At 41.2% G+C, this 14765-nt stretch overlaps 1 protein-coding gene across 1 annotated transcript; it reads right to left on the reverse strand.

Annotated features, from left to right (window-relative positions):
• Window positions 1-1813: 1813 nt before the first annotated feature.
• Window positions 1814-9228, reverse strand: LOC128909470 (serine protease inhibitor A3M-like). The gene is made up of 5 exons (XM_054201187.1): window positions 9083-9228; window positions 5663-6325; window positions 4521-4791; window positions 3738-3885; window positions 1814-2902 (listed from the first exon to the last, which is right to left on the reverse strand). Exons 2-5 carry the CDS (start codon window positions 6306-6308, stop codon window positions 2708-2710), a joined length of 1260 nt encoding a protein of 419 aa, XP_054057162.1. The 5' UTR covers window positions 6309-6325; window positions 9083-9228; the 3' UTR covers window positions 1814-2707.
• Between the last annotated feature and the right edge of the window lie 5537 nt (window positions 9229-14765).

Here is a 14765-nt window from a genome sequence, read left to right on the forward strand (position 1 = left end):
GGGATTAACCTGTCCTAATCAGATCTGGGTTTTTTTTGCAGTGGAAGATTGAAGGATGTTAATAAAATCACTTACCGACAAATGAAAGACACCGTAAAATATATGTGTTTACCACCGACAAAATGAATACACAGTATGTAAATGAAATTTTTAGCTTATGTCTATCAGAATCCTTCCTTTCCTTCTGTATTGTTAATACAACTAGATAGCATAAAGAGGAACATTCCCTATCACACACTAAAACGGACATAAGCAACATGGACAGATGACGAAAGGCAGATCAATACAATTTTAATGGAATTAGGACAAAATGCTCCCTGTCTCCACAAAAACTTTCCAGAATTGTCCACTTCTTAAAGAACATAACCAGGACTATGCTGAAAGATCAGCCAGATATATTTAGCCCCCTGCTCTATAGATCTCCACAGTATGGATTGCCATGCTGTGACCTATCAGCATTTTTGTGCCTTCCACATATGTATGGCATGAGGCTAGTGTTTTTTCTCATGTTTTTTCCACATCCTCCCCTTCCAGAGAGATTTAGGACAATCCCTCTTCCCACTCCAGGTCCCTGACACAGCTCAGGGCAAGCTGCTGGTCTGGAGCATGAAGTATGTCAACTGGAGGACAACTGTGGTAATGCCTTGCATCCTGGTAGATACCTCCCAAGCCCATCCATTATTCCAGGGGCCATGTTTGATACTTTTGCCAGAAGCAATCATTCCTCACACTCCAGTGTGAAAACTCCCAGTGCAGCTCTCCTGCAGTTCTTTGCCTCCACTCTCAAAAGCAAAGGCCTGGGAGGCAGATGGAGCAGGAAGTTGCTCCATGTGTTATTTCCTGAAGCCTCTGTGCTGTCCTAGCAACTGTGGGATTTTTCCTAACCTCTTTCCCTTTAGCAATAGGCTGAGAACCTGTTCTTCTGCCACCCCACTCTGATAAAAATCTCACCATCCTGCCTTTTAATCAGTCCTGGTGCACCAATTTATCGGGGTGGGATCTCACTGGAGCTGCTCCCGGCTCTTGTTGAGTTTGTACAGTCACCGCAGAGCAAGCTGCCTCACACCACAGCAAGTTATCTTTGATCTCTACTCTGTAAAAGCCGCTGCTTCGCACAGAGGCGCGGTATCTCCCAATCCACTGAGTGATGGTATCTTGTCCCAGCAGAAGCAATAGCTCAGGGCTTCCACTGAGTTCTTGCTGCTTGGAGCAAAGGGACTCAGACAAGGCAGCAGTCTCCAAGCTCCCCTGAGTCAGAAGCATAGACCCCCATACACCGTACCCATGCTACAAGCACTGATGGGTCTCAACAGAGCACCTCTGTGCAGAGTGGACCAAGTTAGGGAGAACAGGTCAGAGGACCAGAGAGATGTCAGGAGCAGGGAGCTTGTTTGTTGATCTGGGGCTTGTGTCGCCTTCGCAGTGCTCACAGCACATTGCCAGGACCACTGTAGAAAGAGCAACGTACATTAAGGAGCATCACCTTCCCAGCAACAGGGACTAAACTCCGCTTGCAAAAAATGTATCCAGGGTCAATACGCAGTGGCATGAGTCAAAGCTGTGCAGTGGGAGAACCGCTGCCAAAGCAGGAGTTGGGCTGTCCTTGAGGCAGCAGCTGCACTGTAAAGGGTTTGTATAGACCTCAGCAATGCCGAGCCCTGGGCCCCAGTGCTCCACTGCAGTTAGAGTGGGTGATCCGCAGACCCACAATAGCAAGAGAGTGGTTACGTACTTCTTGAAAACAGGTTTTACCCAAGTAGGCACATAAGGAGAGAATGCAAAGAATTGCCACCTCCATATGAGAAGAGCTGGACTCATTTAACAGCCTTCAAAATTTATTTTACAGACACCCTGCTATGTTAATAAGAGTGACTGAAAGTTTTCATTGATTTTGAAAGATTTATAATAGGATAGGAAGAGAACGGAATCACTGAGAGTCAGTCCTTAAGTGATGGATTTAAATGACTGCTTATTTTATTCATCAGCCATAGCAATAATTTATGGATGACATTGTAGCGGGACGATTCTTCGACAGTTTACGCCTAATGTCACTGTCTCTCAAAGTTTTTTGCTGATTCTGGAGACTGCAAAAAGACACTTACAGTGAGTACTACAGCAGAATAAGTCTGTTGTCTCTTTTGGGGGATTTTCTCTTTTTTTCAGTGTTTTTTTAAGATGTCCTAGGCAAAGAGTTGGAACATGTGAGAAAGAACAGGTTGGTTCAGGGTAAACAACAACGACCTAGGCAGCAAAGAGCTGTGTAAGGCAGAAAGGACTCCGCAGGGACTGGTGCAGGTGAACAGTGACCATCAGCAAGTCCCAGAGAAGACATAATAGAATTGCAAGGGATTTGTTGCCTGTTGGGATAAAGCTTTTGGCGAGCAAGCCAGCACTGGAAGCAAAACCACTTAGCAGAGAGAATTCTCTTGCAAAAATAGCATTAGACTTTACAAAAAAACTGTCTTCCAAGGAAAGTTTGGACGTGTTAATAACTTGAGTTATTCAACTGTTACATTTTAAAACTGTCAGTTGCTTGGGTGTTTTTTTTACAATTTTTTGCTTATCAGTTTGATAAGGAAATCCCTCATTTACTGCTGAATATCCCTCGATTGGAGAGTAGTCAGTAGCACTAACTAGCCCACATGTGCGAAAACACGGTAGCCATTGTAACTCATGCTGAAAACCAGCATGCACAATAACTCAGCGATTACTTCTGAGTAGGATCGACAATCTTCCCCATGAAAAGTGTGGTGCTGGTTGCTTTGTCAGAAATCAATATAATGAAGGGCCTGTTGAATTTGATGGTAACGGAAGGACGGAGAAGTCTGTTAAGGATTATTGCTGTGGCTCCTGCAGCCTCCGTTCCGGCCTCATCAACTTCCATCAGGGCCTTGTGGACTGCCTGCAGGGAAAAGGACCAAACGCTGTGGTTCATATACGGGACAGCAAGCAGGGCGTGAAAAGACACACTCTTCTTATGGAATATTTAGGAGAAGAAAGGAATGATAAACCCCCCAGTGGACCAAAATTTCTGATGCGGTAAATCTCTAACAGCCTGCAACAGGAGCGTTTTCCATGTCAGGACTGAGTGGGGTTGGCCAGAAATAAAAACAGACACCCTCTAGATGCAGCCTCACCGGTGCTAAGTAGAGGGGGATAATAACAGTCCATGCACTAGCTGGTCTATTTTCTCAGATTGTTTGAACTTCCACTAGCAACACTTTCTCTGTTATTCCAAGGTTAATGGACGACTGCTATTTAAATGCTAATACAGGGACAATATTTGGCATCTTTGTCCCATTACATCGTAGCTTAAACTGACATGGTGAAATTCTGCTACTGCAAACTGGAATTTTCCTGGAAACCTTGAGAATATTAAAAAATTACATACTGATCAACACAAATATAATAATATACTCCTCATTTATAATTTACTTGGCATAATCGCATGTAAACAATCATTTTCCAGTGCCAAGAAATCATTTAAGATCTTGTCCAACTTTTCCATGTACTTAATATCCAGCCTTTAAATAGCAATATTAAAATAATGCAAAGGTGGGACAGCAGACCCTCTCTGTAGAAAAGCACAATTACTAAGCAAGCCCCTACATGTCATTGTGAGTTTTACTTTTAACTTCAGTAGGACAAGGAGGAGAAGCAAGTCTTTAAAAACCCCAGATACAACTGATCAGAGCAACCACCCTGCACCTCATCACCAGCTCTGTTTGTTCACTTACTTGTGAAACCTGAAGATTGCGGCTGCCACTAATTCCAGACAGATCAGCATTACTAGAGAATACTTCAGTAATGCCCATTTCCTTGAACAGGCTTTTAACATCATAAGACCCACTAATAGAAATCTTTGGTAACTGCAGATCTAATCTCCTGTTGAACAAAGAAAACAAAACAACAGTCAAGCCTTGCGGCCTTGTTTCAGCCAGCAGGCTGGAGAGTATGTAATTCAGTGGCACTTGAAAGCATTCTTTTGATTGCTAATTTGTTTGACGGTAGCATTTGTATTCCTTGAGCAATTTTGGCATCCAGAGAGATGTGCCATCTTCTTGTGCCTGCATTCTCTCTTTGATTTTGCCATTCTCTCTTTCTTCGTTGCCGCTCATCCCAGGGCCACATACGCACTTGTTTTGTGGCTAAAGGGCTCCAGAGAGGAAACAGAACAACTATGGAAAGGCTAAAAGACGGGAAAAGGAGGATAAAACCTAAGAAGACACAGTGAAGCAAATGAATTATGTTAGCACCATGAAAGAAGAGGTATGGTAGCCAAAAGACAGCCAAACAAGTCTTGAGGCAGTTGTTACAATGCTGCATCCCCTTCTGTCAGGTCAGAGAGTCTGCAGTTGCTTATCAACTATGCTCTGCTTTGGCTTGTCTTGGGAATCACTTAAAACCCCGCTTTATGAAATCAGGACATTACATCCAGGAGAAGGTGATCTGAAATTAATGCTTTCTCTTAAAAATAATGATGTGTCCTCAAATATAGTAATCCATCTACCTAGATTTACCTGGTCTCAAGTTTGTTATCCCATTTACAAACAGTTTCCTTGGAGAGAGCATCTTCCACTTGCTTCATCTTTCCATTGTCAGGCAGAATGAGCAATGCTCGTGCAGTGCCCTTGTAAGGCAGCTCTACCACCTCGCAAGAAAGATCCTGGTCGTAGTGACTGTCATAGTTACCGTCACGCCGCATCATGTTGACTCTAACAGATGCATTTGTGTTCACAAAAAAATCATCCTCATATGTACGCAAAGGATCAAAAGAATTTTCCCAGGCAGCTATTAGGGGAAAGGAGAAGATGTTGCACTCAAACATGTGAAGGTCATAACAAATGGTTGATATAAATCAGACCAACTTAAATGTTAGGACACTGAAGGGTTGTTCACGGGAGGAGAGGATCACTATTCCAGCATAACACACAATAAAGCATTTCAGCTGTGCAGTAAGTTCAGCATAGTGTAAGTCCTGTCTTGGTGAAAGAAAACCAAAGACTGATGAGGACCAGCTGAGAGAGTCCTGCTTCTATTGCAGTCATATGTTCCCATCACTTGTGCCTTTTATGTCATTTAAATTCAACCACTTAAACATTCAGCCACAGGATCTTGCTATGCCTTTTGTGTTAGGCCGTACCTGATGCAAGCCGACTGCACTCAGCCTGGTGAGGAATAAAGGATCCTACCTCTCAAGCAGGTCTCCAGAAGCACAGGCCCTCAAAATGCTATGTCCCAAGTTTTCATGCAGCGTACCTAGTAGACCTACCATAATACTGGGAACACTGGAAGTGCAAGGATATGAGTCCACTGCGTTTGACTGGCACATACAGTCAGCATAGAGACTGTGGAAACATCTTTAGTCATGATGCCCTCAGACCAGCAAGACTGCGTGCAGGGGGTCCCTGTCTATAAGGCAGTCCAATAGAGTGGGACTTCTCTTTCCACAGCTTTCAGGCCAACTGGGCCAAAATCAAGCAATCAATATTTCTCAACAATCAGCTCCTCTGCGTTTGGCCAGATCTAATCTTTACTTCAAAGGTCCTGCACAGTTTAGCTCCTTCTAAATAGTCACTCTGCTAATAAATCAGCCAGAGTTCCCTACAATTTTTGTTTTCCATCAAAATCATCTATTGAAATACTATTTTAAATATCTTACCTTTAAAATAAATGTAGTTAACAAGAACCAATACAGTACTTGGATCAAGATGACCAATTAACTCAGGAATTTTCCCCTTGGTTTTCTCCTCTACATATTTATTGATATGCTTTGTAGCTTCTTCCGGTTTACGGAAATCGCTAGAAAAAAATTCTGCATCATAAAATTGCTTTGTGCTTTGCAAAAATGTCTTCTGTGGTTCATAACCAATAGCTGTAAAAAGGGCATTCCCTATATTTAATGTGATATTAACATCAGCACAGTTCAGTACTGCTAAAACTTTACGAAAACTTTCATGTATATCACGCATGTGAGTCTCAGTCAGGCAGTCAAAGCCCAGCCCTTCAAAAATCTGAGACAGGGTGGTTGACTTAGCACCAACAGCCAGCATGGCAAAGGCAGTGGAGATGCTCATGGGAGAAAAGAAAACATTTTTATCAGCTTCTTTTGATATAGCCTGCTTGTAAAATCTAAATACGAAATCTGCATAGTTAGAGCCTTGCTTGTCACATTTATGTGCCAATAAATTTTGTGTTCCATCGTGCAGATTAGTATTATTGACTTCGTGGCAAACGTCTTCATGGTGGCAATGGGTTACAGCACAAAGAACAGCAAGGAGTAAACACAGGCACAGGAGATACTTCATCTTCTTTTCAAAATTTTCTGTCACAAAACAAACAGTCATTAGATGAGCAGGTGCTAATGATGAGCTTGGTAGTAAGAAATAATGAATAGTTTGTTAGCATAAATACTTTACAGTGCAACTGTAAAGATCTAATGTACATAGGATATTTAAAGTGCCCATGGACATGATGTCGAATGTCATTAATAAATTCAACCAAATTATAAATTTAAATGTCAGGCATAATAAAACCATAATATTCCATTGTAATAGCCTTGAAAAGGCAATTCTCTTCTTCATTGTCAATGAAAGTACAGAGCCAACGTCCATAATAATCTCTATTAACTTTATCTTCCCTGGATCATTGTCTCCTACAGGGTACTTCTAAAGAAAAAAGTTACCATGAGGTAAGATGGGGTGTGGGTTTCAAAGACATCAAATACTCCACAGTACCTGCCCAAATGTGGTTTGATAAATGTGAGGAAATGTAAGGCAGCTCAATTCTCACTGCAAGTGGGATAAAGTCCTTCACTTTCATCAGGGCAGCAGCTATCATGGACTATCCGGTGCTCGTTAAATTCACACCCCTGTTTACTTCAAGGTTACTTACTCACATGGCCAGTCATTGGTCACAGCTAATAAGTGACGGATGAAAGTCATCTATGTAAACTTCAAGGTAAAGTTCAAGGCAAAAGCCTGGAGGATCCTGTGCCATGGCAGCAGGGCATTAAGCAGTGGCCATTAAGACGTGGGAAGCAACAGGTTTCCACCAGATAATGAGGTGTGTTTTTGGAACAGAGAGACCCTCTTTTCGGGGGAGTGCAACAAGTGTTTATAACTTGTTAAATGGTGGTTTAGCCCTCACCACGGCTTAACCTGCATGGGATATATGGCTCCCTCTAGAGACACAGGGAGGACCTGGGTCCAAGAGGAAAAAAGCACAGATTCCATTTGGAATTCAAAGAACGCTCAGACCAATCCCTTTGGAGGTGACAAGGTTCTTCATTATGCTTGTTCTCCTAATGTTGACATGATACATTTCACATGAGCCTCCTAAGGAGCTCACACGAGCTCCTGCATAGGAGCTGGAAAAAATCTCTGGTTTACTGAATTCAGTTTCCTGCTATCGTGTGGAGGCATTTCATATAAACCCTCTTTAGAAACCTAGCAAGCTATCTATGAAAATAAGATTTTTGCCTTCGTAGCTTCTACATGAAAATATTTCTAGAACTTTTCTACTGTTATGGCTCCTCTTCTGGTTTCCAGCCAACACAGCCTGTTTGTATCCTCTCCCAGGAATGCGTTTCCCCGTGTCTTGCCAAGGTGAAGTTCTCTTGGTCCCGTATTCATTCCCAGATGTGAAAGATGACTGTATCTGCTATCTAAACAAGATTTAGATAGAACTTCTGAGGGCAGCCCAAGCTCCAGGATTCTTGGGGATTAACCAGTTGCTTTATTTTTTTATTAGTATAGTGGTCTTTCTTGTTTTTATAGCAAATGTACACACTAACTGTGTATTCTCATATTTGTTAGGACCTGAGTACACTGACTATGTCTGAGAGCAGACAGGGATCACTGCAGTGACCTGGAGTATGAAGTGGTAATGCTAAATTTTAATTTCCTGAAACCAAAAGATGGAGTATGGCTCTAGATGGGAATATGATTCAACAATTTGCATCTCTTTTTAAGCAGAGCTTTTACTCTTCCTCCAAGCCAAAAAAAAACAACAAAACCCTTATGTACTGCAGACAAATGAAGCAATCGTACTACAGAGGGTGTTTCAAAAGTACTTGCTGTTTAACATTTCATCGACTGTTTTTCTCTAGTTATTTGAGGTATTGCACACTTAAGTGAAAAAATGGATAATTTTTGTCTGTCCATGACCACATCCTGTGTCCAAACAGAGCTTAGCCTACATTTCAAAGAATTTCTGAAGCAAAGCATATTGTTTTTCTCTAGCAAGCAGAAAATGGCATGGCTGTTTTTGTAACTTTTACTATAACAGATCAGTTAAAAAACTTCTCTTAGTATTACAGCTCTCTACAGAAATATTAAAGAAGTACTTCTACCAGAAGCTGAAAAACACTGAATATTGTCATCAAGTTTTCCCCACGTACTTTTCCCTTTAGAGATGATAATCACATTAATTTCAACATTTTGAAATTAGAAAATTTCAGCCACAAATATTTTTTTTGTTACCATTTCAAAGCTGAAGAAACTGGGAAGGTTTTATTAAATCTGGGCTGTATTTTTAATAGGTGAATTGGAAATTCAGAAAATAATTCTCTGCCAAACCATAGATTAGTTTGTCTATGGAAATAGAAGGGGTAATTAAATTTAAATTGTGGCCTTCCAACCACCCCCTACACTCACCCCAGTCCTAATTAGAGAGCATGGCCTTAGCAATTCAGTGGTTGTTTTATACATTAAATCACCAGAAGAGTTTATAAATTGGGCCTGGTTGTTCAGTCGCTGGTGGGATTATGCTAATTTTGAGTCACTGTGAAGGCTGTTTCTAACCTAAAAGGTGATTTCATCAGTATTTGGCTTTAACAACTACTTAATAAGTCCCCATGACTTCAAAGGTTATTTTATTCTAATTTCAGGCTAAGCATATTTCCCCAGAACAGCAGATCCCACTGGTCCCTTGCATATTTCCTTGATTAGTATTTCATGGCAACATCCGCACACAACTGAGTCACAAGCAGACAAATGAAATTAACCTAACATGGAAATTTCACCAACTGCAGAAAGCATCATTTGCAAGTTTCTAAGAAAAATGCATGTGCAATACTTACAAAATCAGAAGCCCTGCTGCATTCCACTGACCATGCTGCTCTCCACACTGTTATTTATACTGCTACATCATCTTCTGCTTAATTTCCACGGTTAAACATTAAACAGACCTGATAAAAATTAGAGCCAACTAAAAAAAAAAAAAAAAGAAAGGAGGAAACAGAGCAAATATTGATGAAATAGGGCTTCCAAGGATCATCTCCAGAATGCAGCCAATGGAGCTGACAATCTTCAGCCATTTGAATAGCAGCTGTGACTTTCTGCCTGCTGCCTCTGACCAAGTGGAGGACCTTAGGGCAAACATTGTGTAATTAGGACCCTACTGGAAACCAGGAGGTTGTGCCTGGAACCACTGGAAACAGACGCTCACTCTTGGTGCTAGAAGTCAGACTTTCTGCGCTGTGCTGAAGCACACGTGGAGCTGACAGCCACACGCCACAGCAACTCGGCGCTCTCCCCACATCGCGCCAGAGCCAAACCTGCCTCCTGATCCTCAGCCCGAATATGGACTCTGAACCTGTTGCCTGTACCTTCTCAACCCGGCTGCAATTGCACGCCATTGAGAGGGTATGTGATAGACGTGTTTCCCTGATGGGTTTCCTACTCTGACTGATGTGGTCCCTTCGTACATCTCAGTTCTGTGTGCATCTGAGTTACTGCCTCGGGCAGGTGGTGGGAATACAAGTAGCAATCTCTTTTCTCTACTCCCACACATGCACATACTGCATGTGCACACTCACTTCTCCTTCTCCTTGTCCCCCTCACACAAATTTAAATTGTTGGTATGAAAAAAAAAGGACTGCTCGTTTCTATTAACTTTTTTCCAACAGGAATAAAATGCTAGTGGACCAAGCTGACTGAATTTTTCCCATTAACAACAAAGTCCGTGACTGAGCGGTGACATGAAATACATTTCCCCGTTTGTGACGACTCTTCTTCCTTTGTACTTGTTTACTCATATGTGTAATTTTGACATTACAAACATAGATAAACATGGAGACAGAACATAGATAAACCTTGTCTTGGCACTCCCCTTCTTTGTTTTCCTCTTCGTTTATTTTTCCTCTTTCCTTTTCACTTGTTCCTTCTAATTCTGGCTGTAAATGGTCACAAACAGAAAAATCAAAAATTATTTCACTCACTAAAGCGTAGGAGAATAACAGGTCATGGTGGTCAAGGACGAACTGTGTTTCAAAATGGTTATAAGCCTCTTGTTTTCTTTTTCCTTTGTGAGGCCTTGTAATTACTGTTTTGTTTTTAATAATGTTAAGGTACGCTTTAACAAGGCATTTCCCTCGGATTTCATTAGAGCAGCAGCAATAAGGTGCTACACCAGCTTTAACCTAAAATGATGAACAGATGCATTCGTGCCAGGTGTACCACATACTGCCACGAGCCATTTACAGTCCCACCTCCCTACTGACCACAGTTTCAGTCCTAAAACTATGTCATGAAACCACGTTAACCAGATTCATAATGATCAATCATCCGCTGAACTAGATTTTGCTTCTCTACTACATATTTTTAACAGAAATCAAAGTCCAGAATACCAAAATAACCAAACAAATGTGGTTTATTCCTTCTGAAAATTAAAACCACGACAAAGTCTACATTACAGAAGTCTATGCTACTACTGTGCACTTCAGGTAGGTCAGTATCTATACTGCACCTCAACTCGCATTTTGACTTCTTTAGAAGAAATAGACCCCTGTAACATTTCATACATTTACCAACAGCTTGCAAACAGCTTCCTGCCAGCTTGTTTTGTTTTGAACAAATCATTCTGAAGCAGGTTTAAAGAGTTTTTGTGTCAATTTAACAACAACAATAGCTGTCCTGGGATTACACATCACAGACACACAGGTTACTTAAATATCAAAAAAATCTTTGTCCCTATAGATCTATTATATCCAAAGTAACACAAAGATTTCTAAGTGTAAAGTACATAGACCACAAGTATATTGACATAGCAGCAATATGAAGGAAACTTAGTGTGGAATTAGGAAGGAAATGGACATTGCCTTCCCCTCCCTTCCCCCTAATATTTTCAAGTTATTTAATAGTCTTTGGGCAGGATCAGGCAGTCAGAGTGCAGAGAAAAATGATGGAAGATGTATGCATGTCTGGTGAATTATGGTTCTTCTAGTCTGGATGAGGTTTGAAGAATGAAGAAAAAAGGCCCAATCTGCCCACAGTGGTCATGCCATACTTTCAACACTTCTTGGAGCACCTCCTCTGCTGCCCTGCCAGGAAGGCAAAATCCATTAGTTTAGAAAGGGAATATGAAATGGGGATGAAATACAGTCTGTACACAGTGACAAGAACATTCATGAGGAGGGGCAAGTTCTGGTCACCGAAGTGTTTTTCATTTGAATTAGCATCACTAATAATATGTATAAACTAAGTAGAGAGCAAGAACTAGATTTAAAAAATATGTATACTGTTTCAATGGCAATGACCATGAGTTAACACCATTTTTCAGTTGAAAAACCAGTGCCAGTTACAAATTACCTACTAAAATGTAGCAGGTGTGTTACATGTATGGTGCACCAATAACAACTAAACCTCCTACTGCTGCTTCAGAAGTGTGCTGGTTGACAGATACGACACAGGACCTATAGCAGACTTGAGCCCTCCTGAAAAAGGAGCAGGAGAGGAGAAGCCTTTATTTAGAACCCAAAAACTTTCAAAAGAAGGCCTGTTTTTCATTATTTCTGCATGTAACATGCATGAAGTTTCTTTTCAGACTTGAGTGTTTCTGTAATACTAGTATTAGTAACACAATAGCTTTCTGAGATTTACATATCCGAATGATTTCCAACAGAGGTCTTGTGAAAGAATAGTATGTATTCCATTTTGTTTTCCTTCTAACCCCCAAAACTGTTGACAGGACTGCCTGATGAGAGAACCACTGGGTTGAAAATTGAGGATAGGTTGCTATCTCTGTTGAGCAGCTCAGCTTTGACCTTGGGAACATCACTAACTGTTGTGGTTTAACCCCAGCCAGTAACTAGAACCACGCAGCCACTCGCTCACTCCCTGTGTGTGTCCCCCATAGGGCAGGGACAAAAGGGAGAAAAGAAGTGGGGAAAAAACCTCGTGGGTTGAGATAAATACATTTTAATAGAAGAGTAAAGGAGGAGGGGAAAAAAAATAATAGTAAAAGAATATACAAAATAAAGTGACACAACACAAGTTGCTCTCATCACCCAATGATCCATTGCCTAGCCTGTCTCCAGCAGTGAACGTGGATTCCACCCCCCCAGCCAACCCCTATTTATATACTGAGCTTGATGTCTGTGGTATGGAATATTTCTTTGGCCAGTTTGTCCTGTCTATGCTCCCTCTCAGCTTCTATAGGAAGCTGAAAAAGCCCTTGACTAACGTAAACTTTACGTAGCAACAACTAATACAATATGTGTTATCAATATTATTCTCATAATAAATCCAAAACACAGCAGCTACTAGAAAGGAAATTACGGGACAATAATGCTGTCTGATGGGCTTCAGTTTTCTCATCTGTAAGATAAAAATGACACATCTAACCTCCTCATTGAGATAAAATGATGTGAAAATAAAGTTATTTTCAATGGCCTTGAGCATCATTTCGGTTCTTCATTGAGTTTAATGAAGACAGAATAATTTTTTATCAGTTTGGTACCATGGCACCTCCGTTGGTAATGATGATACACAATTTGAAAATCTATGGTCTGCAGGATGCAGCTTTATAGAGCTTCAAAGAGAAATTGGGAATGTTCCTCAGTTGCAAGCTTCCATAAAAAGTCCTCCGGACTTTACAGAAGTCTTCTTTCCTGGTGTGCTTAGTGCTTGCATCCAAGAGGTTCTAGCTACCTGGGTACATTACAGCATGAGGAGAGGTGATTAAGCACACATAAATTACAAGTATTAGTAATCTGCAGGTACCACATGACACTGCCCAAGCCAATCCTTTTACCAGAAGTTTTTTCCATTCATGACTAGAAAATGCAAGTACCTATTGCCAGTACCTACAACACAAGAGTCTGGTAGAGGAACATGGAGAAGGATAAGATCATTGTGCTTGCTAAAAAGTTATGTTTTCACCTTCCAGCTTGACCCAAGCACCAGGCCAGCAGGGATTGTTTCACTTGAACCTCTTCATCTACTGCCAGTCCAATGTTGTGCTTTTAAAATCATACTATTTTCCTGTGGCAATGCACCTGAATCCTGCTCTGGCTATTTAAACAAAGAAAGAAAGGATGATCATCCTCAATGGGTAGCTATAAGCAGTCAGGAAGTTAAGTTTATACAAAAAGAACCTGTGACTGAGCTGGGAAGGGAATCAGAAACTCCCAAGTCCCAGCCCAATGCTGTGTAACTACTGGCCCATCCTTCTTTCCTAATAATGTTCTTGCGTTAAAGAAAGAAAGAAATTAATCAATTAATTATGGGTTTCCAACAGCAATATAGTACTTAAAATTGTAATAAATGTGTGTCTATACAACACGAAAATATAGTTAACAAGAACCATCCCAATGAGTAATTCAAGACTTAAGCAACTAACATTACTTTGAAAGCCTTCATTAAAAAGTACTTCTTCACCTTCCCATTTGGTCCACTGACCCTGCTATCTGGGACCATCTCATCTGAATTGTTTCCTTTTCCTCCTCTGTACTCCTGAGCGATACCGAATCGAGTGCCTACCTTTAATCACACAACTGATCAAGTAAGGCTGATCAAAGTGGCTTGAAGTAAACAGTAATGACATTATTCTGTGACTCAGAAGCTCAGCTGCCCAAGCGCACAATATGGATTTTGGCTAATGCTCAAAGAAAGGACCCAGAAAGTGGTCTTGCAAGCCACAGAGGCAATTTACCTTGTTTACTACTCCTTGTAAGAACTGTTCTGTTGAAAATGAGGGTACAAACATAGGAGGCCACCAGGGAACAAATACAGAAGGGAAGCAGATTTCAATTTTATTTTGAATGGATATAGTGTAGATTAAACTATGTTCCTGCCACAGCTTTTAACTTTATTGGGAGAAGATTTAGGCCAACACCGCAGAGCTTTTAAAAATCCGACTTTAGACCAACATGCAGACAAGTAAAAAAACCCCCTATTTTTCCATGCCATGAGCCATTTCACAAGCATCTCAATTTTCTTAGTTTTAACAGAAAGCTGTTGGAATTGTGACTATTTCAGCACCGATCAAAAATTCCTTACCTCAAACCAGTCAATATCCTGTCTAGTGTTGGCTCCTGCATACTGATATCCCTCTGACATTCTTTTCCTGCCTTTTTTCACACCACCCACAGTCACCTGCAGACCACTCTGATCTCCTTGGCACACCATGCCTTTACCCCCTGCTCCCTCCATCAGCTTGGAGGGCAATGGTCAATAGAACCTGTTGAAGAATCATGGAGGAAAGCATTCCCAAATGAGTCACAGCAAGACTCTTCAGCAAAAGTCAACCTTTAGGGACCAGGGAAAGCCCAGACTGATTTTCACAGAATACCAGATGTCTTCTTCCATAGAGCAGCAGAGCATTATGGCACTCTTGGGGCTGGGGTCAGCAAGAAGGGGGCTCAGCTGTAGAGAGCAAGAAGGTTAATCAGGTCACAAGAACTTCTAGGTGACAATGTCCTGCTCTCAGGTTCATTGATCAGCCAGTGAGAGTATTTTTTTTCCCTTGATGACGCAATGTTT

This window comes from Rissa tridactyla, chromosome 4 (assembly GCF_028500815.1).
Source record: "Rissa tridactyla isolate bRisTri1 chromosome 4, bRisTri1.patW.cur.20221130, whole genome shotgun sequence".
NCBI classification, from domain to species: Eukaryota; Metazoa; Chordata; class Aves; order Charadriiformes; family Laridae; genus Rissa; species Rissa tridactyla.

Excerpts from the sequence above, each read along its gene's own strand:
- LOC128909470 (XM_054201187.1), bottom strand. The coding sequence starts at position 6,308 with ATGAAGTATCTCCTGTGCCTGTGTTTACTCCTTGCTGTTCTTTGTGCT. Across the intron at positions 3,886-4,520 it reads GATAACAAACTTGAGACCAG|GAGATTAGATCTGCAGTTAC; the intron begins GTAAATCTAGGT and ends TTTGTTCAACAG. Across the intron at positions 2,903-3,737 it reads GCAATCTTCAGGTTTCACAA|GCAGTCCACAAGGCCCTGAT; the intron begins GTAAGTGAACAA and ends TTTTCCCTGCAG.